The following is a 22,130-nucleotide window of genomic DNA, read 5'->3' on the forward strand; positions in this document are numbered from 1 at the left end:
GCAGCTTTAAACTCGGTTGATAGAGAGTGCCCAGTCTGGATCGCATTCCAGCATTTTGTAGGCTGGTTTTCCTACAAAACAACAAACATTAGCCCGCAAAGCCACCGCGAACAAAGCAGCATAGCGCAGCAAATTCAATTCAAATCAATATAAGACTTATTTGTAACCTACATCAATAATTATGTTATGATAAATTACGTAATAACAACAACAAAAGGCTCACCTTTGTGGAAATGCTTGAAGCAGACTAACAAGTGAGCTGGAGTGTTCTGGAATGTTATATTTGGTCTTCGAATGGCTGCAATCCAGGCCATCCGTCACCTCGTTGTTACTTCAGAAACATGGCTCGAACAATTTTTCTTCCACGACGGAATCCGATAAAAACATCTCTCTTTACCGGTCAGCTTCCCGTGGCTGTCATGCGACCGGCTATTGCGGTTAATAATATAACAGCTTCTTGCCATTGTTTGTGTTTCTTTTTATCGCTGTGTGACTGTTTTCTTGTGAAAGCCTGCGTGCGCTAGTACCACTTGCCACTCGTGCCTACAATCCTTTGCGGTTTTGTCACATTTTCAAGCTCTATTCCAGTTTTCAACAATGGCAGGCAGCTACTTAGTTTTAATATTACTCCAATTACTCTTTCTGGGTCACAAAATAAACGTTTAACATATTTTCAGGCGAGAATGTAGCTGTGTAAACTTCAAATATCTGCTTGGTTTATCAAGACATGACATGTTTGCAAAAGTGCTCCGACGTTTTCGATTGGTCCACTAATCAGAAAAATAATCGGTGTCTAGTCGACTATTAAAATAATCATTTGTGGCAGCCCTAAACAATACAAACGTCTCATACCAACAGGCAGCACAGTGGTGGAGGAGTGATAATCTGGGCTTGTTTTACAACCACAGGACCTGGACACCTTGCACTAAGGCGACCATGAAGTCTTCTGTATACCAAAGTGTTCAAGACTCAAATGTGGAGCAATCTCTCTGAACAAATCCCCATGAATCTCAATGAGTTGAACTGAAACATTCCCACGATGTGATAGACTGATAAAGAAAAACCCCACAGAAAACCATTACTTCAAGTTATTGCTGGGAAAGGTTGCTCCACTGTCTTGTGGAAACTCTTTTTCACAGGAAATTTTTGCTCCTAGAGCAGCAAGACCACAACAGGGAATCCCAGTAATCAGGAGGCCTTCTTCTACCCTGCATGTCTGTTATACACAATACTGCATCATTAACATTTTCAGCAACTAATATGAAGTTTGATTATCAACACTAAAACTACAACAGCGAGGATGTATGCTAGCAATAATGATAATAATATAATAATAACGATAGTATAATAATGATACCAACAAATATGATTTACAGTCCTTGAAGAATATGCATAATAAAAGATAACTTTTAAGCAACTGTAAAAAAAATTAATAAATCTTGTAACAAACCTTATCTTGCAGTCATTAAGACATAATCTTTGTATACCTTTATGTAAACATGAGCTTCACACAACACTAAATGACAAAACTCTACTCAAAGCACCCTTGAAATTGTACATGGAGATGATCCAATTAATCCTACAAACAGGATTACTTACCAATTTTTATTCAGATTCACTCAGTTGAAAACAATCTTGTAATCACCAGCATGAGATGAGACACTCTTATTTAAGCTGATGAATGGTTTTCTTTTGAACCTGACTCAAACTTGTGGTTTAAGGACAGGTTTATTTGTATGAGTGTGTTATCGCATGTTTTCGGCCTCTGGACTTTCAATTCTGTTTTGTCTTCAGAAAAGCAATGCAAGAAACAGGAAACAAAATGAGATCATCTTAGCACATACCGCTTATAGATCCATAAAGACTCAAAACACAAGACAGAGACTGAGTTTCAATAAACAAAGAACGAGTGTTGTAAACTAGCTGTAATCTAAACAAACAGTGAGTAAAACTCCAAAAATGGTTATTGTTAATTGGTAATCCAAAACAAGGACAGGAACAAAACATAAAGAAGACTAAACAGTACAAGATGGTAAAGAACAAAGGCAGGGATATTTATGCACATTTTAATCTAGATTGTGATTCCTAAACAAAGGAAACCAGAGACAAGTAAGATACCAAATTACCACTAAATGATTAGTGGATGAGCGAGGGCACTGATGAAGTGTGGAAATCATTGGAACAGCGAATTTCAGATTATCTCAAAATCTAAACTTCATAAATCAAATTTCTGAGACAGTAACTCAAAAATGGAAATAACTCGAAATTTTGAGGTTTTTAAGTCAGAGCTTTCAGATAAAAACCCCAAATTTTGACTTATGATAAAAAGGGTCATTTCCAGTGGCAGAAACAAACCATTAAAAAATAAAAAGAAAGGAAGAAAATTATATAATGTAGTGCTGTGTAACAGGCAGGTTGTAGACCCAAATCTAGGACTAGAGAAATGGAAAAGAAAAGAAGAATCTCTATTGCTGGCAGTTAAAACAAGTTCAAAACAAACTACTGGAAAACACACTTCTAGGGAATTTGGAAACTCCCAGCAAGGAGCACACGTCTGTGAGGGAGGGCGTGATAATGAACAGTGGATGACGCAGACAATAACTATTTACAAGATAACGAGTCAAAGGGGAAAACTAGACAAAGGAAAACCCAGGGATCCTGGGTTAATGATCAGATCATCTATGATCAGATGATCTAATTTTTAATTTAACCAAATCTGGAGACACAAAATACTAAAAATAACTGAAAATCCAAAACAGAGTAAAATCAAAACAAACCCTAAAGATAAAAATAAAAATACAAACAAAATTTTTAAAAATCAATCTTCAACTCAAAACCCTGGAACCAAACAGTGATTATGACACATGCAGTTGTGCAATTTTGCAGAAACTCAGTAATAACAATGTGGTTTACACATACATGAGCACATTTTATAAGCCAGACACTGTGTTTAGATTTGATGATGGTGCTGATATACACTGTAAGCTATCACTGCAGTAAATATATGCATTCTATATTATTTTCTGATTGATTTGTAGTCCTGTGCTCTTGTCAGTCGGTCACAAACAAAATCTAATCACAATTGATATGTTTTGTCTGTCCCAATCGTCTGCTTCAGACACTTCCTTTTGTAGTCATCGTTCTCTGAAAGGAATAAAGGTAGAGGTGACTGAACGAATTTATTTAAGTTGTTATTATGCTTGATAATGAAAAAATGTGGCTGCTGTGAATACCAATCAAATGCTTTAACATTCTTTTAGTGTACTTACTTGGACATGTACTACAGGAACATTTCATGCATTCCCTCAGATGGTCAGACCCTAAATTGTAGTATCCATGTTTACAGGCACACACTATGTTGCTATTGAAGGAGCAGGGCCTTAGTACAATCTCATCATCTGAGGAAAAAGCAAAGCACAGTATGTCCATCTATGCCGTACTTCCAGCCATCATCTATTTGTTACTGCTTATCCTGGAGGCAGCAGTCTAAGCAGTGATACCCAGAACTTCCTCTTTCCAGCAACCTCCTTTAGCTATTTTAGAAGAATTCCAAGCCATCCAAAAGATTTTGTATTGCCAGCATTTCTGCCCTGCAATCTCCTCTTAATTAGAGATGCATGAAACACTTGATTTAGGAGGAACCTAGTACCCATTGTAGCCCAAGCCCAGATCTGTAGAAGCAGAATTTCTACTATGAAACTCCTCTTGGATTGTCGATACTTGAATGAATTCCGAATGAATTGGTGCAGCATATCACTACCAAACCAAGGTCTGACAATTGGAGATACCAGTTGTCAGCCCAGCGGCTTCTTAGTCAGCTGCTAAATGTCCCAGTCACTCAATGAAGTCAGCAGGACCATATCGTAAAAAGCAAAGACAGACAAATCAAAGCATACCGACTCTGAACTCATGACTACACCTATAAATTCTGCTCATATAAGTTATGAACAGAACCGGCGACAAAGGGGAGCTCTGGTGGAGTTAAACAACAGCTCAGAATAAGTCTAACTGATCACAGGCAATGTGACCTAACCTCTCACTACAGCCGTACAGGGGCTGAATAGCTTGTAACAACAGACCTGATACCTGATATCAGGTCTACATGCAAGCGCACATTCAGGGGCTTGAAGGACTTAAGGCAAATCCCCAAAGTCCAGCCACCAAATAGATTTTTTAACTACCTTGGTGACCTCACCAACACTAACAGTCACGTTAACCAAAAGCAATGACAATTAATAGTTAGTTAAAATTGGAGTGCACGTAACATCAGAAGTTGCCTTTGCACTGCAAAGTCTCTAATCTTAGTGCACACAAGCTCAAACTGACATTCTGAAGGGTAAGAGTGACACACAATGTTGAAAGGTTTCCCATCCTAGACAGACTTAAGTTGTCAAAGTGTTTCAACTTCATCACATTGGTCGGAAACAAATATAAGATCGTCAAAACAAGATCACCACAAAAAGAGGTTTATGCTGAAATATATCTAAATATATCTAAATGACAAGATGATAGCAGTCTATTTTTTAGTCCAATTTAACTTTAATCGACCTTAACACACAAGCAGAAAACATGCGTGACACTAAACTGAAACTGGGCAGGATACTTACGATTACATAAGTCACACCGAAGACATTTCTCTATGTAGTTTTCTATGTCTGTGTAGAAGCCATCCTCACATTTCTTGCATTTGTACTTTTTAACTTGATCATCACAGTTACCAACTTTATGATATCCTGAAAAAGAGAGAAAAGGCGGAAAGTTAATGTGAAACTTTCGCACTGACTTTATACCAATAATTGACAACAATGTTCCTCATTATATCTTACCAGCTGGACACAAATTGTAACATGAACCATTAGTTTGTTCAGTCCCCTCAGTGTGACTCTGTCCACAGGAAATCAGTGCAAGTATCAGTGGGAAGACCTGAAACAAAGGAGGTTTGAAGATCTGAGGTAAACTGTTGAGGAAACAGGACTGACATTTTTCATTAAAACAGCCACAAAGAGACAGCAAGAGTATCATAGAAATATATAAAAATGCATCGAAATACCACACAAATCAGGGCTGAAAAAAACTGTAGTGAAGCTAAAAGTATTAGCCATTTAAGTCGTCGTCCAGACAGAACACGTAAGATGAAGTTTGTTTGTTTCCCTCCCCATACTTTCCTAAATACGACCATCAGAGGGTTGGGAGCATAGACTCTGTCACATTCAGGAAAGTATTTCAGAAACCTCTTTCTAAAGCTGCTCTCCTTACAGAGCTCCTTCACACATTTTTTTTCTGGCTCACAGGTTCGATAGAAAAATCAGATCATAATAAAGAAGACAGAGAAAGGTGTTGTAAACAAGTGAAATAAATCCCAATCAGGCCCCGCAGAAAAGAGGACAGTTTATAACAGCGCTGGATGATTTACAATGATTTACAATTTTGACAGATCTGTTCTCATAAATCAATAAAATCAATAAAAAGATAATCAATAAAAAAATATAAACTTACCAAGATAAGGTCCATGTTGTGTGAGCAGGCAGTGTGGAAATTAAATAACCAAGTTTCACTGGAATTCCCTCACTCAGTTTGAAACAGCAATGTAGTTCTCGCCCAAAGTGAACAGCAGCAGGAAGAATTCTCACTTCAACTGATATGCAGGTTTCCTTTAAAGCTGACTCAAATAAAACATTTAAGGAAGGCTTTGTTTGTGAGTGTGCGATTGTGTGTCACGGTTTCAGTTCTTTGGAATCTCCAGAGAAGTGGTGCAAGAAACAGGAAATTGACATCATGTAAACACTAACTCCTTACATGCAGACTCCTGCACAATAACATTGTAACACTACGGAATTTCTGCAGTACTGATATGGACAAGGGTGGCCTGGATGCCTGCCTTAAAGTTTTAGCCAGAACAATGCACAGTAATACATCAAATTCCGACTTTATGGAAAAATGTGATAAGTTAAATGCTGATACAGATTAGAGGATTCAAAATCTACCAAGAAGCTGTATTGCTGTGAAAAGCAGCCTAACTCGACTTGCTGACTTTGGACAACATTCCTGACATTACATGTACTGAAGGTCATGAAGAAAGTTGAACACCAGCATTCTTGGAATTCATTTAAGATTTCGACATATCTTTTTACTGCATTGGCAGTGTGTTTGGGATCATTGGCATGTGGAAAAAATAAGTTGTTGCCAATCACATGCTTTTTAGATCATATTCCACAATGGATCAAAATTTTATGTTATTTTTCTGTGTTCGTATTTCCGTCACTTTGGGCTGGGTGAAATGCAGCTCCAAACCATGAAGGTGCCTCTACTGTGTTTTACAGATGGCTATAAAGGAGTGACAAACATTTGTACCTCACTCCTGACTCCCAGACATATTGAAAACAATTTTAAGCTGAAGTTTCAAGTGTGGATTCATCGCTCCATTAGACCTGTTGGGGACGATTGTCAGTATAGTTCTTGTGTAATTTATCATAAATCAGGCTTTTCTCCTTGTTCATCTTTCTTAAAAATGGCTTCTTGGCAACCTTTCACTGACTATTTCTGAAGAGGCTTCAGTAAACAGTAAGTATATGAAATACCTGAAGGGCCAGATGCCTCTGTCAGATCCTGCATCAGGACCTTTTCCTATTCAAAAACATTTTATCTGTGAAAATTCCTTTTGTGTTTGTTTTCTTGCAGCTGGCTGCTAGTAACAAAGTTCCTGAAGACATCATTTCAGATCGGTTCTATGTAATATGCCTGTTATGTGTAGACACAACACTGACTCATCCCTTGAGTTACAGGCCTATTTAAGGCTTAAGTGATTCATAGGTCAGTGTTAAGTGTTAAGTGGATTCAAAAAATGACCATGAAAATTCCAGGGTACAAGTTAAAAGAGCTGCATCTGATGACTTGAGAGTTATAATAGGGTTACAGACACAGAGTACACCAGAAATGAACTGGGGGCGAAACCACTGAGAGCTTCACTAACTAATAGAAGGACTTTAAAAGGCAGTTCTCTGTTGAACTGGAAACCAGTTCAAACTTCAATCCAGTGACTTAAATATTATGGTAATATTTTCAAACTTCCACGTATGCTGCATTCTGAAGAAGATGAAGTCCACGTCTGTGAAGGTTCTCAATCAGTTCTCGGTCACTCTTTCAAGGATGCCAATGTTCACATTTTGGACAGAGAGGACAGATGGTTTGAAAGAGTGAAAGAAGCCATTTATGTCCACTGTGAGCGACCATCTTTGAGGCGGTGGTTTACGACACCAACTGTCTGCCATCTATAGTCCAGTTTTGAGATCCTTTCCCAGATGCCTTAAAGCCCACTCACACCCTGGGCCATCTGACCCCAGGAAATACATGATAGGGTGGGGCTAGGTTTCACAATGAGCTCACCTGAAACCCTGGCTGATTGTGACCCACACCCATTTTCACACCTTGGCTCATGTGATTAGGTAGAGGATCATCAGGGGGTCCTTTGTCCCTCCTTGGGGGGATACTCCCACTGGGTTTATATCTGGGATTCTCCACCATTTTACCCTAGAACTGAAGAAGCTTCTCGGATGAGAGGTGAAACATCTTCAAGCAACTTAAAGAAGTCCAGACGCTTTTCTTTCCAAGCTCCTTAGACTTCAAATAAAATCAGCTCCTTAGACCAAGATGAAGTCCACCTACTGATAATTTGGATAATCCAGCAAGTAGAGCATTACAGTAGTCTAACCTGCTCGATATGAACGCTTTTGCACATTTCTCAGTTTGCAATAGGAATTTTCAAGCTTCTGATATATTTTTATGTTGTGGAAAGGAGCTCTGGTGACCTCATTAATATAATTATCAAAACTGACATCACTGAACAAAATAATGCCAAGGGTTTCTTTCATGTGTGATAAATATGAACACATTTTCTTTATCTGACTTTTTGGAACAACACGAACAACAACACGAAGACTTACATCTTGTCTCTGTTCAGTTCGACAAAATCAGCAGTTACTGTCATCAGTGCAGCTTATTAAATTTTAAATAGAGATTAGCTCATCAGATGAAAATGCCAGATAAAAAACTGTGTTTCATCTTCATTATGATAACACCAAGCAGGGTAGTGTAAAGGTTAAATACTAAGGGACCGAGGACAAATCCTTGAGGAACCCCTAATTGAATTTTTGTTTCTGCAGATTTCAAACTACCAAGTAAAACATTAAAACTTCTACACTTAGGGTTTGATGAGAATCTGACCTGATAAACCAACTGAATCATAAAGGCTTTGAATTAAAATGTTACCATCAACACTGTTGAAGGAAGCAGAGAGGTCTAAGACTGAAACACTCGGTGAATCACTGTTGGTTTTTAGGTCATTGATGACTTTAGTAAGAAACATTTCCATGCTATGATGGGTTCGGAAACCAGACTGGTACCTTACTTACTTATTTACTACAAGAGTAAGTAAGTACTGTTTATTTACAATGTGCCTTTCGCAGACAAGTGGTAACAAAGCCCTGTACAAAAATTGGAATAAAGTAAATGATAAAATGAAATGCCATAAAGCACAATACAAATACATGTTAACATGCTATTAACTAATACCCTGTTACCTGTAATATTAGAAATTTTACTGTGGAAGAAAGTAGGAAAATTGTTACATTTTCCTGCTTTTGTTACATTAGATTGTTTTCTGATTTTGTAAATATTTCACAGCTGGATGAGAATAAATGATTGTTAACTAGAAGATATAGGATTATCTGGCTAACTGTATTTCACTGTAGTTGCTACTACAGTGAAATACAAAGAAGTGCATTTTTAAATATATACTTTGTTTTCTTTGTGTATTTTTTAACAATCTTTTCCTTTTTTAGTGTTTCTCTTAAGGTGCTTTGGGTGGACCGCCTATAATAACAGTTCTGACAGGGCAGCAAATATGACTGTTTTTTTTTTTTTTTTTTTTTCTTTTTTTAAGAAATGGCATCAGAGAAAAACTGCTCGTCGTCTCACCACATGATGACAGCACCGCTAATGTGTGCACTTTGAAAATTCACTAACGCATGTATCGGCCCTGCTTGCGTTGACGTAGCTTCTGCTGAGATGCTGTTAAACGCGAATAAAGTGGGTCGTGGTATGAAAATACAAAAGCAACATTTAGCACAATATTTCCCCTCTCGACTGCACTGTGCTGAGCCTTGCAGCAGCAGCAGCACCCAGAAGTGAACAAAGCGACCCGGAAGCGGTGGTCCGACCGGAGGCAGAAAGAACATCAACCTTTTATATTATAGCTGTACTCGCAAGACAATATCTGCAATCAGGACACAAGGTATTTGTGCATGTCTTTACATCTTTCCGTTGCTGTGCATTTCTCTAATGAGCGGTAGCCTCTCGGTGCGTGCATTAGCACGAAAATGCAATTTCTCTGCTTTGATTCGTCCAAAAGTTACAGAATGTAGAAAAAAGCAGCCCTAAAAAAAGTGAAATTTGCTTAAGATGGCACAGAGTCTGTCGGGAGATGAGGCGTTGTGCACCGGTTCCGATTTTGACCTTAACGAATCGCTACGGTTATTTTTAATCGGCACTGATGAATCAAGCTTGTCCGTTTCCGTGCTGTGTGTGTGTGTGTGTGTATGTGTGTGTGTTTTTTTCCTCCTTGCAGGGCATGGTTGTTGTAGGAAGTGTCAGTTTTTTTAAGAGGTGGGGAGGCCGGGCTATTCAAACCTGCAATTCGCCGTAAACAATCATTCATGCCTCCGACATGATAAACACACCTTTGTGTTGGTCTCCGGCCGCTTCTCATTCCAAACACCCGCCACACGACAACATGTTCATGCTCCTAAAAAATTTGGGGTCTGCAGAATATGGCGTCCCGCCTTATAAAAATAAGGCTGCCATTTTTGTTTCTCTTTTGTCTGGAAATGTTTTAAGAAAACTGTCTGAGAATGTGTCGAGTCGCACCGGGGAGGATCGATCCGGACAATCCTCCGTCGGTGCGAGTCCGGAGCTGCTCCCAGACAGCCGACACGTCCGAAAAAGTCAAAGAACTTCAAGTTTTGTTTTGTCTTGTTTTTTCACGGCGGTTTTTGTGGAAAAATTACAAAAGCGACGTCCACTTATTTGCAGGAATTCAGACAAAAGGAGCAGAGGGGCATCAAGCCCGAGCTAAACGGCGCAGGATCATGCTGATGTGGGTTTTTTTTTTTTTTTTTTTTTTTAGAAGTGAAGGCATATTGTAGGTGGCATTTAGATGGCAGAGCTGCGTGGATTTGTGTCACTTTTACTCTGTAGGCCTGATTTACACACATCGACTTCTAAGCGTGAGCTGACATCTAGCGAGTTTTTACACTGTTACATTAAAAAAAAATCGTATTTACCTTTTTAATTAAACTTCTTTTTCAGCTATCTTAAAGCATTTATTTCATTTTATTTTTCAACAAAATAAGAGCCCTAGCTCTAAACTACTATCTTCCACACTTTCCCCCTGCCTTTCAAAGCCTGTTCTAAAGGTGGGCAGATCGATTGATAGTATTGACACCAGCGCTGGTATTGGTATAGGATCGATACTAGAGCCACGTGATCGATACTTTATTTATAGCTTCTAAGTTTAGCATGTAGCCCACTGCATTGTGTGAAATAGTGGACATTTTTTAAAGGAAAAAATATACATCCAGTATGAAAAATATCTGAACACTTTTGCATTAACTATTTATAGTTTGTACTATATTTAAACAACAGAAATTGACCCAAAGTGGTTTAGATGATCACTGATGATGATTCACCTGCATAAGCCTTCTTTTATAGGGTAAAAGTATAGGTATCTGTACTGGCAATACCGGCCCTGTATTTACTTGGTATCGGATCAGTACCAAAATTTTTAATATCGCAGAGCACTTGCGGTCATGATCAGACTCTGGTCTTCTATATGAAACCGTTTCAATGTCAGCTGTTACACATCTTAACTTAACATGAGGGTCATTCAATTGTCCCCACAGTTTTGTTTTGTTTTGTTTTTTCAAACAATCACAACAAACAAACAAAGTGCATTTATCCATCAAAAGCAGCAGATTTAGAAGCCACTCGTTTAATGCTTACTACATTTGTGCCTGTGGTGCAAACAGTCCGGAGAAGTAAATGCAGCAAATTCTCTGCAACTTTAACCGTCTAAACAGCTGATACGTGGCGTTAACTGAGTACCAGAAATGGTTCTCGACACCTTAAAGTGACATCAAAGTGGATGCAGAGCTAGGTGGATGCGAATGTGATCAGCACAAGGCCTGAAAGAAAATTCAAGCATGACATATGAAACTAGCCACATGCAGCGTGTGGTTAAGGTGTCAGATTTTTCAGCTTCACAGTTTAAGCCTGCCTGTTTGTAAGCATTAACTTACTCTACGTGCAGTTTTAACAACAGTGCTCTGTAAGGGAGCACTTCATTATGTGCATCTTTGAAAAGCGACTAAAATAAATGTCACACACTTCAGGATGGCAGAGCCTCGGTTTAACAACCCATACTTCTGGCCGCCGCCTCCGTCCATGCCAGGCCAGGTAAGTCCGCTCAGCATGTAATTACTGTGATGTTTCCACCTTCCACTGCCATTTGTTTCCATGTGTGAATGTCTTTTCAGCCTTTCAGCACCAGTCCATCACTGTTACGCCTAGAACCGCTTGCAGTTTGTTCTCGCAGATAAGGGGGGTGCCTCAGACTCCTTGGAGTTCGTGGGTACACACGCAGCCCTAATTGATCTCAAGCAGGCCGTACCAAAGAAGCGCAAGTGCTTCCTGAAAACGTTTGCATTACAAACTAGATAGCAGCAGACCGACTAAATGTAGTCAGTCTGCTGCTGTTACAAAGGAATATTGCTGTTATAACTCAAAGTCAACAGTATGATGACTTCAGCCCCCCCCCCTAGCTTGGATGAAGTTGCTAGTTCAGACAACCACTTTTAGGACACAATCCATTCTTAACAACATTACAAACGCAGTGCTTTGTGCTGTAAAATACAGTGAATGTCCAGAATTGATGCTCCTCCTCCATGAGTGGGCTGGATTAAAGCGTTTGGTGGGCGTTACTTTAGCTCACCTCTGTCATAGGTAAAAACTAATTGTGTGCTGATCAGTGTTTTCTGTCCTGCAATATGTTTTGATGGCATGAATGACATTCACACAAGGCGGCTGTTTTCTGTTGAGCATGACCCGTTAACCCTTTCAGCTGGATAACCTGGTCCTCATTAACAAGATCAAGGAGCAGCTGATGGCTGAGAAGATTCGACCCCTGCACCTGCCACCTACCTCCACCCCTTCTCAGCAGCTGCTGGTTCCCACCTCGTCCCCGGACGGTAGCGCTCAGCACGGCATGCAGGTTCCAAAGCCTCAGCCGCAACAGGTTCCGGGCCACCACCCACAGCCGCAGGGCTCTGGACAGCCGGACATTGCCCTGCACGCTCGTCCCGCCTCCAGTTCTGGACCGGGTACGTTCTTCTGAAATAGTGTTAAATATGTCCAAGTGCTGCCAACTTGTCTCAAACTGGCATGTTGGCCTGGTGAGTTTAAGGTGATAATATACAGATTGTGAAGGTAGAGGCCAAATAAAAATCCATAATGAAAAGTGAGTGATGCCTGCACAGCTACTCCAAAACCCACAGTTGCAAATTTATCTTATTTACAGAAATGTGGAAACGGTTTAAAATGATACCCAGCCCTAGAGTAACCTTAATTAACATGAAGTTATTGATGTAATAATTGCTACAGATAGGCCTGGTTTTCTTAAATCAAAACATTTTTAATGTTATTCTCCAGTTTTGCAGGCTAATAGTTGATGTAATGAATTCGTAGACGTGGCGTAGAATCAGGCCTGCGCAGATTACGAGACATTTTACTGACTGACACACCATCATCTTATAAATTCCAGATGGAAATATGGATGACAAGTCAGCGGTGAAGGCCAAAGGATTATGGGAGGACTGGCAAATGAGACACCTTAGTGAGCAAACTGGCCGGGTCAACCATCGCTCAGGTACAGCCGTCACGCCATCTGTGAAGCTTGTAGGAGAAATGCAGCAAGGCAGCCAGCCTCTGGTGTGATAATATAAAGATAACTGTCATGGAAAATTGACACACACACGGTGTTTACTGTGCGGTACACTGGTGTGGTTCTGTAGAGTGTGGTGTTGAATTAGTCATACCTGCTAATGCAGTTTTTGTTCCAACCTTCTCAGGTCTGGCCCCCTCATCTCGACCCGACAGCCACAGCACCTCAGATGCCCTGACCCCGACGACTCCGACCTCCAGCAGCCAGAACCGCTTGGGTGGCGCCCCCTCTGTGAACATCATCTCTGGACTGGCTAGTGGCCCTGGCATTGACCACATGAAGGCCGGAGGCCTGGCAGGACTGTTGGGCCCCCCGCCAAAGGCACCTCGGGGAAGAAAGAAGATCAAAGCCGAAAACACATCTGGCCCTCTGCTGGTGGTGCCCTACCCCATCCTGGCTGATCAAGGATGTGTCACCGTTGCACCCAAAGAGGGCAAAACCTACAGGTTGGATTCAGAAAGCAGCTCCTATTGTTTTCAGGGGTTTTTTCTGTGCTGATCTTGCAAAGTAAATTGACAGCTTTACGAGGTCTGCAAGCATTGATAGGTATTTTCCTGAGAGAACTTTGAGAATGAGAGAAGCGCTCTATACTGAGGCTTTAATATGAGCACAGCTTTCACCTGAGTAGACAACAGGTTTACTAAAAAAAAAAAAGATCGGTCAAACATACTCCAAAGGACTGAACCCAAAAGAGTCTGAGCACTGGTTGCAATGAGGTAAAGCTAACGGATGGAAGATTTGAACTTGGGTTGACCCTCCCAGAACATCCAGGAGGATGAGTTGGTGTTGGGGAGGAGAGGAGGGTTGGTTTAATAGCAGGTCAGAAAGGCAAGGTGGAAAAAAAACCTCCCATGATATTTAAACAACAGAGACTGATGGTTGGAGAAAGCATGTAGAAAGATCACTGGACAAATGTAGCAATGCCGAAATTGCTAATAAATTGTCAGCTAATATTGACCTCCTCTTGCTACCTGGGAAAACTTTTGATATTTTTTCTTATTTTATGTTAGTTTATGATAACCAGGACTTTCCAGAGGCTGCGATGAAAGCCAGCTGACAGGTTCGGCAATTTCTCATTAGTGTTCAGATTTTAAGCTTTTATGACAAAGACATAAAAGCTCTTTTTTTTTTTTTTTTATTGTGAGAAAAAAACCCATTTAAGTCAGTCAGCTGGAAGTTTTAGATAATGAGGCTAGTGGCTCCATAGTGTAGTGGTTAACACACCCACCTCAAACACTCTTTTGGAGATTACATCATGGTTGTTCAGTGTAAATAAAATCAGCGAAATCAGATATGCAGAGGTACCTGCTGTGGGAATTCTTTGTGAATGAAGGAGCAGTCAAAAGTGGCTTTTTTCTTAAATTGTAAGGTCAGCAATGCTGGTGTTGTTGGATTTTTTAAAATCATGTGTTACTACTTAGTTAATCAACTATAGTTGATTTTCAGTTTTCGTTGCTACTTTTGACATAAAGTGTGATTAAGACTTGATGATTTTCTTAAATTATTGTTAAAATTATTAAAGTGGTCTGCGTACTGGGGTGGGGAAAAAACTGATGTTATGCTACGTTTTCTATTTAGTTGTAGGCAGGCGGATTTTAATCCCTGAAAATTGTTTTGATCTGATCTATTTTGTTTCTTCTTGTCCCCAAGATGCAAAGTCTGCCCACTTACCTTCTTAACCAAGTCAGAAATGCAGATTCATTCCAAGTCCCACACAGAGGCCAAACCGCACAAGTGTCCCCACTGCTCCAAGACGTTCGCCAACGCCTCTTACCTGTCCCAGCACTTGCGCATTCACCTGGGGATCAAACCCTACCACTGCTCCTACTGCGAGAACTCGTTCCGTCAGCTGTCACACCTGCAGCAGCATACCAGGTTGGTCAAACTGTGAACATGAAGCGTGAGAAATCAAGTTGATCTCAGCTGCCTCTGTGGCTCTACTGTTGCCCATTTCAAATCTGATTGGTGGTCACACATTACTAATATTTAATGTTTAGAATTTACCTGAATACCTGTCATCCCCTTTACAGCTATATCTGTTTTCTCCTTGCTGGAACTCTTTTTACGTTTCACATATAGACCACGACTGTGACTTATATGCAGTGAAAATCTGCTGCTTTGAATATACTTTGATGTTTCTTTGCAGAAGTTCTCTTGCAGTGGCGTCTGTCATAAAAACATTTTCCCGTCTGCTTCTCTTGCTGCAGAATCCACACCGGCGATAGGCCTTATAAATGCGCCCACCCTGGATGCGAAAAGGCTTTTACCCAGCTGTCTAATCTCCAGGTCAGTCAGAGATTCTTCTTGTGACCTGATCCTGATTAAAAGGTTCAGATGCAGAGCTGCAAATGTTCAAATTACGTGGACTTCTCTACAACCTCTGTCCGTGTTTTCTCTCCCCCACAGTCTCACCAGAGGCAGCACAATAAAGACAAGCCGTATAAATGTCCCAACTGCTACCGTGCCTACTCAGACTCTGCATCGTTGCAGATCCACTTGTCAGCGCATGCCATCAAAAACGCTAAGGCCTACTGCTGTAGCATGTGTGGCCGGGCTTACACCTCAGTAAGTAAACCACAAGCAAGTATTCACTATGTCAGGGTTTCCACACCTGTTTTTTGCATCAATGACATTTGATAATATTTTTTTTCTCTCTTGGACTAGAAGTCGGATGTGTTTCCTGTTTGAGATATTTAACACCTTAGTGTGTCCTTGCTTCTGTTCAAATATTCAAAACGGACTAAAAGAATATCTTTAAGCTATAGCTGAGGTCCGGAAGCATTATGTTTTCGCATTGTATGTCTGTCCCATCCTGATTAATATAAATATGTGTATTTCATCTACTCCTCAATGCACATCCCTCCAGTTTCCTCTAAACCTGTCCAAATAGTTCATTGGGCTGGCCGTTTCTGTGTGATCATTGTTTTTGATAACATAGTCTTATTTAACTTGTATTGTTCTTACCTTTACATAAGTCCATGGCAGTTTCACTTTTCACTTTAAATTCTTGTAAATGATAGCATTAACTAATGTCCCTCAAGCTGGATTATGCTTTGATTTGTTTTGTTTTAACACTAGGAACTGATGGGCCTCTAGGCATTCAAAAACGTCAGGAAAATGACTCAGCTGTGGACTGACAAAATACTTGGCCAAAATAAGGCTCAAAGATTACATTTTGGTGCTCAGAGGTCAAGGTCACAACCATAAATCATAAATTCATGGACTAATTCTGATAAAATTTAATTCACATATAGGATACAATGATGACATATCCTTTTCTCTGAAAGCTCAAATGTAGGAACAAGTAAATTGACTGGTATATAGTGCTTTTCCACTCTTAGGGCACTCTTTACTACAGGTGTCATTCACCCAATCATATAGTGTTTTATTGTGTGCCTAAGCCCCTTGTCTAACATTAACATACTCACACGAATATATCAAGGGGAATTCAGGGTTCAGTGTCTTACCCAAGGATACTTTGACATTGACAAATTACTTCTTTTTTTTTTCTGTACAGCACTTTGGGCAAATTTCCTTTTTTTAAATGTGCTATATAAATAAATTGGATTTGGATGCAAATTGAAGGAGCCGGAGACTGAACCACTGACCTTCCGATTGGAAGATAACTTGCTCTACATCCTGACCAACAGCCGAGAGCTTGTGATTATATTTGAAGTCTAAGGAGCTTGGAAAGAAAAGCGTCTGGACATCTTCAAGTTGCTTGAAGATGTTTCACCTCTCATTCGAGAAACTTCTTCAGTTCTAAGAGTCAAATGGTGGAGAGCTCGAGTGAGCTCATTGTGAAACCTGGCCCCACCCTACCATGTGATTTCCTGAGGCCAGATTATATTTGAAGTTTGACTGGGTGTTGAAATGCAGGCACTGATCTTTGATATCCTTTACCAGCTATCTTAAGAGGATCTGGGCAAACATAAAGTTGTGGTCAGAAGTTTTCTTTTCCAGGGTGGAAGGATTGTGCAACATATATCTTTAACAACTTTTAAAATCAAGAATTTGTTGGTTTCCCAGTACAGACCTGTATTTTAGAAGAGAGCTTTATTAATCCATTGGGTAGGTCCCCTCAGGGAAATTATGGTTCCAGCAGCGCACAAGCTAACCTTAAATACAAATAAGAAAAAAAAATGTTTTAAGCGTAGTACAAAGATTTTCAGTAGGGTTGAGGTCAAGGCTTTGGGAAAACCATTCCAGAAGCTACTTTATCCATTCCAAAACCAGCTTTGATGTATGTTTGGCATCATTGTCCTGTTGGAACACTCAGCTGTGTCCAAGTTTCAAGCATCCAGCTGTTGATTTGAGGCTGAGCTGAAGAATTTGGAGGTATTTTTTTCTTCATTATTCCATAGACTTTGTGCATTGTACAAGTACCAGTGGCAGCAAAACAACCCCAGAGCATGATGCTATCACCGCCATGCTTGACAGCTGGCACTCTGTTCTTAGGTTTAAAAGCCTCACCTTAACTCTTCCACACATTCTTCATGTCATTGTGCCCAGATAGTTCAATTGTTGTTTACCAGCTGCAAATTTTCATTGAGCTTGAAGGCATCAAGTTTAAAGAACGAGCTTCTCTGATTTGAGAGTGCCCGTTTGGGTCTTCTTCCAGACCTTGGCAAGGTAGGGACAGAGCCAAATTATTTGTACTTATGTACAGTTGTTTCAAATGATGATTCTGGACTGCATTTGGTTAGAATTGGCCCATTAAGCCTCTGGAATGGCGTTCCCAAAGACCTTATCTCAACCCTATTGAAAATCTGTGGACTATGCTGAAATGCTGGGTTTGTGCCAGGAAACCAACTCATTTAAATGAACTCTGAGTGTGCAAATATTCAGCCAGCATTATGCCAAAAGGATCTGGTCAAGGAGCAATTTTCCAAGGGAGATCTCATTAAATATTAGTGGGGGGGTGTGTATCCTTTTGACCACAAATGTCAATATCAACTTCAGCTGAACTAGTTGGAGTAGAGGCACTTTTAAAATTACTGTACCAGTAATCTTTATGCCCTTTGTGTGTTTTCCTGTTCTTGTAGGAGACCTATCTTATGAAGCACATGTCCAAACACACGGTGGTGGAGCACCTGGTGAGTCACCAGTCGCCCCAGAGGACAGAGTCCCCCAGCATCCCCATACGCATCTCCCTCATCTGAGCTCCGCGAGCGTTCAGCATCAAGATTCAGAGTCAGCGTTCGGCTGGAGCTTGTGAGGCCCTGCACCCACGGCCATCTACATAAGGCTTACATTAGCATTATGACAGCTGACATGAGCATTCACTGTTAGATTTTTGTAAGCAGACTTGCCTCCATCCGTCTCGACACAGGCCGTCTATCATAAAGGAGCACAGCGTTATTTTGTGAATGTAAAAATACAGCCAGATATTGTCCAGGGGATCGAGTGGCAAAGAATGTCTTGCGTCAGATTAAATAAGCACTTTCGTAAGCATCATGTAAACCGCCGGATGCATTGGCCATTAAAAAAATGTTTTAGTTGTCTTGTTTTTGTTTTTATTCTCTTCCATGAAATGGGTTTTCAAAACGTGCCAGATGATATTTGCCCCAATATTGAATTGAAAAAGCAGGGGAAAAAAAGAAAAAGTTTGCTGGGTGTATTCTGGAGACATCCAAAGATAATCTTAAAGCACTTTTAGGCCTTGTGGTTTTGGTCAAATTGTTTCAATCTCGTTGGATGGAAAATGCCAAATGGCATTACTCGTGGCAGCTAAGAGTACCGACTGTGTACAAAAAAACAGTCTCTTTTTTTTTTTTTTTTTTTTTCCAACTGTTTTTTTTTTTTTTGTGCAAACACAGGGTCATCAAAATTTAAAGAAAAGCAATCGGTAGATGACAATTGAAATATTTAATGATTGTATTAAGAAGTTGGATAATTGGCTCGTGGAGGCAAAGCAGAGCTCGATGGAAGGGAAGGAAGTTTTTTTTTTTTTTTTTGTAGTTATTATTTTCAAAAAATGTTCACTCCATATTTAACATTCACCTTTATGGCACCTTTATGATCATAACGTATGATCAAAAAACACTGCTTTTTTTCTGGTGTGTTTCTCGTTCCACTAGTTAGTGCCATATAATGAACTTTGGTGAGGTTTGAAGCGAAAGCAAATCTTGTAAAAGTGTTTGTCCGCTTTCCCTGCTCCATTAAGCTTTGACTTATACTTTCAAAGAATTAAAAGTATATGTTGCACATGTATCAGTGCCAGCTCTACTCTATTCAGCCCACTTTTTCAAAATATGCTTCAGCTTAAATTCATTTTTACTTGAGCAGTAAATTTTAAAGCTAACCATTGGACCAAATGTGAAGTTATTGTACAGCTACTCCAACCCAGTAACTTTTTTTTAACCTCTAATAAGCTTTACCTACTTGGAATAAACTGCAGTATGATTCATATTCAATAGGCCTATTTTATGAGTTTACGCAGGGGTGGATCTTCTCCGTTTGTTTTTGTTTCTCTCTCTCTCTCTCTTTAATATTCTTTTTATTGTACACAGTATTGTTTGTTGTATTTTTACTGTACCTGTAACCTCTGAATGGTACTAATAGGGTACCCTGTATTCTTCAGGGCACTTCAGAAAAGGTGCTACGGCTAGACGTTACATTTGAGATGGAACTGAGAATAATGTAAAATACATATACAGTATATAGTATGTTTTCAAAAGAATAAAAGCTTATTACTCAAGCCACTGGCCTGAAAACAGACATTTACGCCAACAACAGACCCTGCCTCTTCAACTTGCTCTCTCTCTTTTGAGATAATGGGAAAATGTACATGTTGCTGTACTGTAAAACATGTTACTCATTTATAGTACCTATTTTTAAGTTTTCATAAACATGTTTTCTTTGGGTTTTTGTAAAGGTTTATGTAAGAGCTTACTGTAATTATTTTAGTCTACCTGTATGTTATTAATATTCATGTTTTATATCAGTTATTTACATGTAAGCCTTAACTGTTTTACCATCCCATTTCCATTACTCTGTATTGTGTTCTGCAGTATTCAGTCGTGTAAAACATTTTATTTTTTTTTCCTTCCGCATGGAGTTCCTGAGCTGTAATCTGTATAACTGTTTAACCCACGTTCTCTATGAAATGATATTGCGTAGATTTATTACACTTTTTCCTGTCTTGCATTGTGGTTTCATATACAGTTTCTAGACAACTAAATATGCACAGCCAAGACTGAGAAGTTAAACTAAGGTTATCAGTGTTTAAAAAAGGGAAAAAAAAAGGAAAAAAAGCTTTGTATCTTTACCTTGTTTAATAAACAGACTGTTATAAATCAATCACAGATTTTGTGATGTTTTTTTCTTTTTTAAGATTCAAGATCCTTTATTTGTCACATGCATAGTTATACGAGTACAACACACAGTGAAATGTGTCCTGACACACTCCTCGACTGTGCAAAAAGAGAGAGAACATTATGTACATTAAGTGAATTAAATAAAATAAAACAATCTGGAAATTTTTAAATTGAAAATCTGAAAATGTACATTGTGTGAGTGGGTGTTAAAGTGTCTAGTGCTGTAGTGAAGCTGAGAAGAATGAGGCTGGGATGTGTTGCTTATGGATGCTGTGCCTGAGGATAGAAGCTCCTCTCGAGCGTCTCTGTTTTTGCCCGGATGGTGCGAAACCTGCCTGATTGCAGAAGTTGGAATAGTTTGTTGCCGGGACAGGACGGGTCCTCCAATATCTGAGCTGCTCTAAACCAGCATCTCCTGGTGTAGATGTCCTGTAGGGAGGGGAGAGCAGCCCTGCAGCAGCGTTCTGCCATGCGGATCACTCTCTGAAGAGCTTTTTGATCCTTAACACAGCTGTTCCCGTACCAGGATGCGATGTTCTGTGTAAGGATGCTCTCCACAGCGCCTGCATAGAAAGTCTTGAGGATCACTGGAGAGACCCGGAACTTCCTCAGTTGTCGGAGGTGGCACAGGCCGTGCCTAGCCCTTTTTGGACTGGACCTGAATGTGGGCAGACAATGTCAGGTCTGAGGAGAAGGACCACATCCTCTCCACTGGATAAAAAGTGCCTGCTTTGAAAAGTAACATATAGGTAATAAAACACACATCATCATTTCTTTAGTTGTTACTTATGCAAAATATGTATTTATTGCCATCTCAAAGTCCTAAGGCACAAGAGCACTGCTAGGGTTAACTTGAACCACTACTGCGTTACTGCTTTCATCTTCATTCCACAAATGTAAACACAAGCAAAACTTCTTATAAAGTGCTCGGTTTAAACTAGCATTACTCAAATATTCCTCAAAAAAACCATTCACATCATTACTGTGAAATTCACAATGCATGTATAAACAGTAGCTGCAGTTCAAAGAAAAGCCTGCTAATACATACAACATAGGCACCACCCTGGGCACAACTGTAGTGGAATCTCCCTTTCATTATTACTCTTTTTCTTTTTATCGAGAATCATTATGCAGTCATAAAAGAAAAAAACGTTTTCACACAATTTAGTAGTGTGTAGTAGCAGCAGCAATAACATGACATAATGGTTTTCTGTATGACGTTATCTGTGTCTAAGATCATTCTGGGGGAATTTCACCCCACTCTTTGCAGCAATGCTTCAGTTCATTGAGGTTTCGTGGTGCCAAGCTGAGGTCAGAGGTGAAAGAGCAGACAACAGTAACTCAAAGAATCCACTTGTTACAACCAAGGTATGCAGAAGAGCATCTCTGAATGCACAACGAACCTTGAAGCACATTGGCTACAGCTGCAGAAGACCACGCTGGGTGACACTCCTGTCAGCTAAGAACAGGAAACAGGCTGCAATTCACACGGGCTCGCCAAACTCAAGGATCATGTGAAAACGAAAGTCTTCGCATGACTCAGTAGCTTGTAGTACTACCTTTAGCAGCAATATCTTGAAGTAATCGTTTTATGTATTGCTTTATCAGTCGTTCACATCATTGTGGGGGAATTCTGGCACACTTTTCTTTGCAGTGTTGCTTCAGTTCATTGAGGTTTGTGGGTATTTAGTTTTGCAAAACTTTCTTAAGGTCACACCACTGGGGCATTGCAACGCAATAATTCTTTTCTTTTTCGGCCA

General features: G+C 39.9%; 2 protein-coding genes across 7 annotated transcripts; one reads left to right on the top strand and one right to left on the bottom strand.

Annotated features, from left to right (window-relative positions):
• Window positions 1-678: 678 nt before the first annotated feature.
• LOC120743882 (tumor necrosis factor receptor superfamily member 16-like) lies at window positions 679-6,003 on the bottom strand. Its single transcript, XM_040047861.1, has 5 exons — window positions 5,497-6,003; window positions 4,827-4,923; window positions 4,608-4,733; window positions 3,270-3,398; window positions 679-3,144 (listed from the first exon to the last, which is right to left on the bottom strand). The coding sequence occupies exons 1-5, from the start codon at window positions 5,509-5,511 to the stop codon at window positions 3,077-3,079; spliced, it is 435 nt and encodes a 144-aa protein (XP_039903795.1). The 5' UTR covers window positions 5,512-6,003; the 3' UTR covers window positions 679-3,076.
• Window positions 6,004-8,984: 2,981 nt separating this feature from the next.
• On the top strand, window positions 8,985-20,353 carry znf362b (zinc finger protein 362b). Of its 6 annotated transcripts, none has more exons than XM_040047848.1 (9): window positions 8,985-9,289; window positions 11,445-11,508; window positions 12,173-12,431; window positions 12,872-12,976; window positions 13,179-13,497; window positions 14,702-14,926; window positions 15,259-15,337; window positions 15,458-15,616; window positions 18,097-20,353. In XM_040047848.1, exons 2-9 carry the CDS (start codon window positions 11,446-11,448, stop codon window positions 18,211-18,213), a joined length of 1,326 nt encoding a protein of 441 aa, XP_039903782.1. In that variant the 5' UTR covers window positions 8,985-9,289; window position 11,445; the 3' UTR covers window positions 18,214-20,353. The 6 variants fall into 6 exon arrangements, with proteins under 6 accessions (XP_039903782.1, XP_039903783.1, XP_039903778.1 ...); XM_040047849.1 differs by having other exon boundaries at window positions 12,200-12,431; XM_040047844.1 differs by lacking the exon at window positions 8,985-9,289 and adding an exon at window positions 9,330-10,150.
• The last annotated feature ends 1,777 nt before the right edge of the window (window positions 20,354-22,130 follow it).

The sequence above is a fragment of the Simochromis diagramma genome, unplaced genomic scaffold (genome assembly GCF_900408965.1).
Source record: "Simochromis diagramma unplaced genomic scaffold, fSimDia1.1 OVJJ01000387.1, whole genome shotgun sequence".
In the NCBI taxonomy this organism is placed as follows: domain Eukaryota; kingdom Metazoa; phylum Chordata; class Actinopteri; order Cichliformes; family Cichlidae; genus Simochromis; species Simochromis diagramma.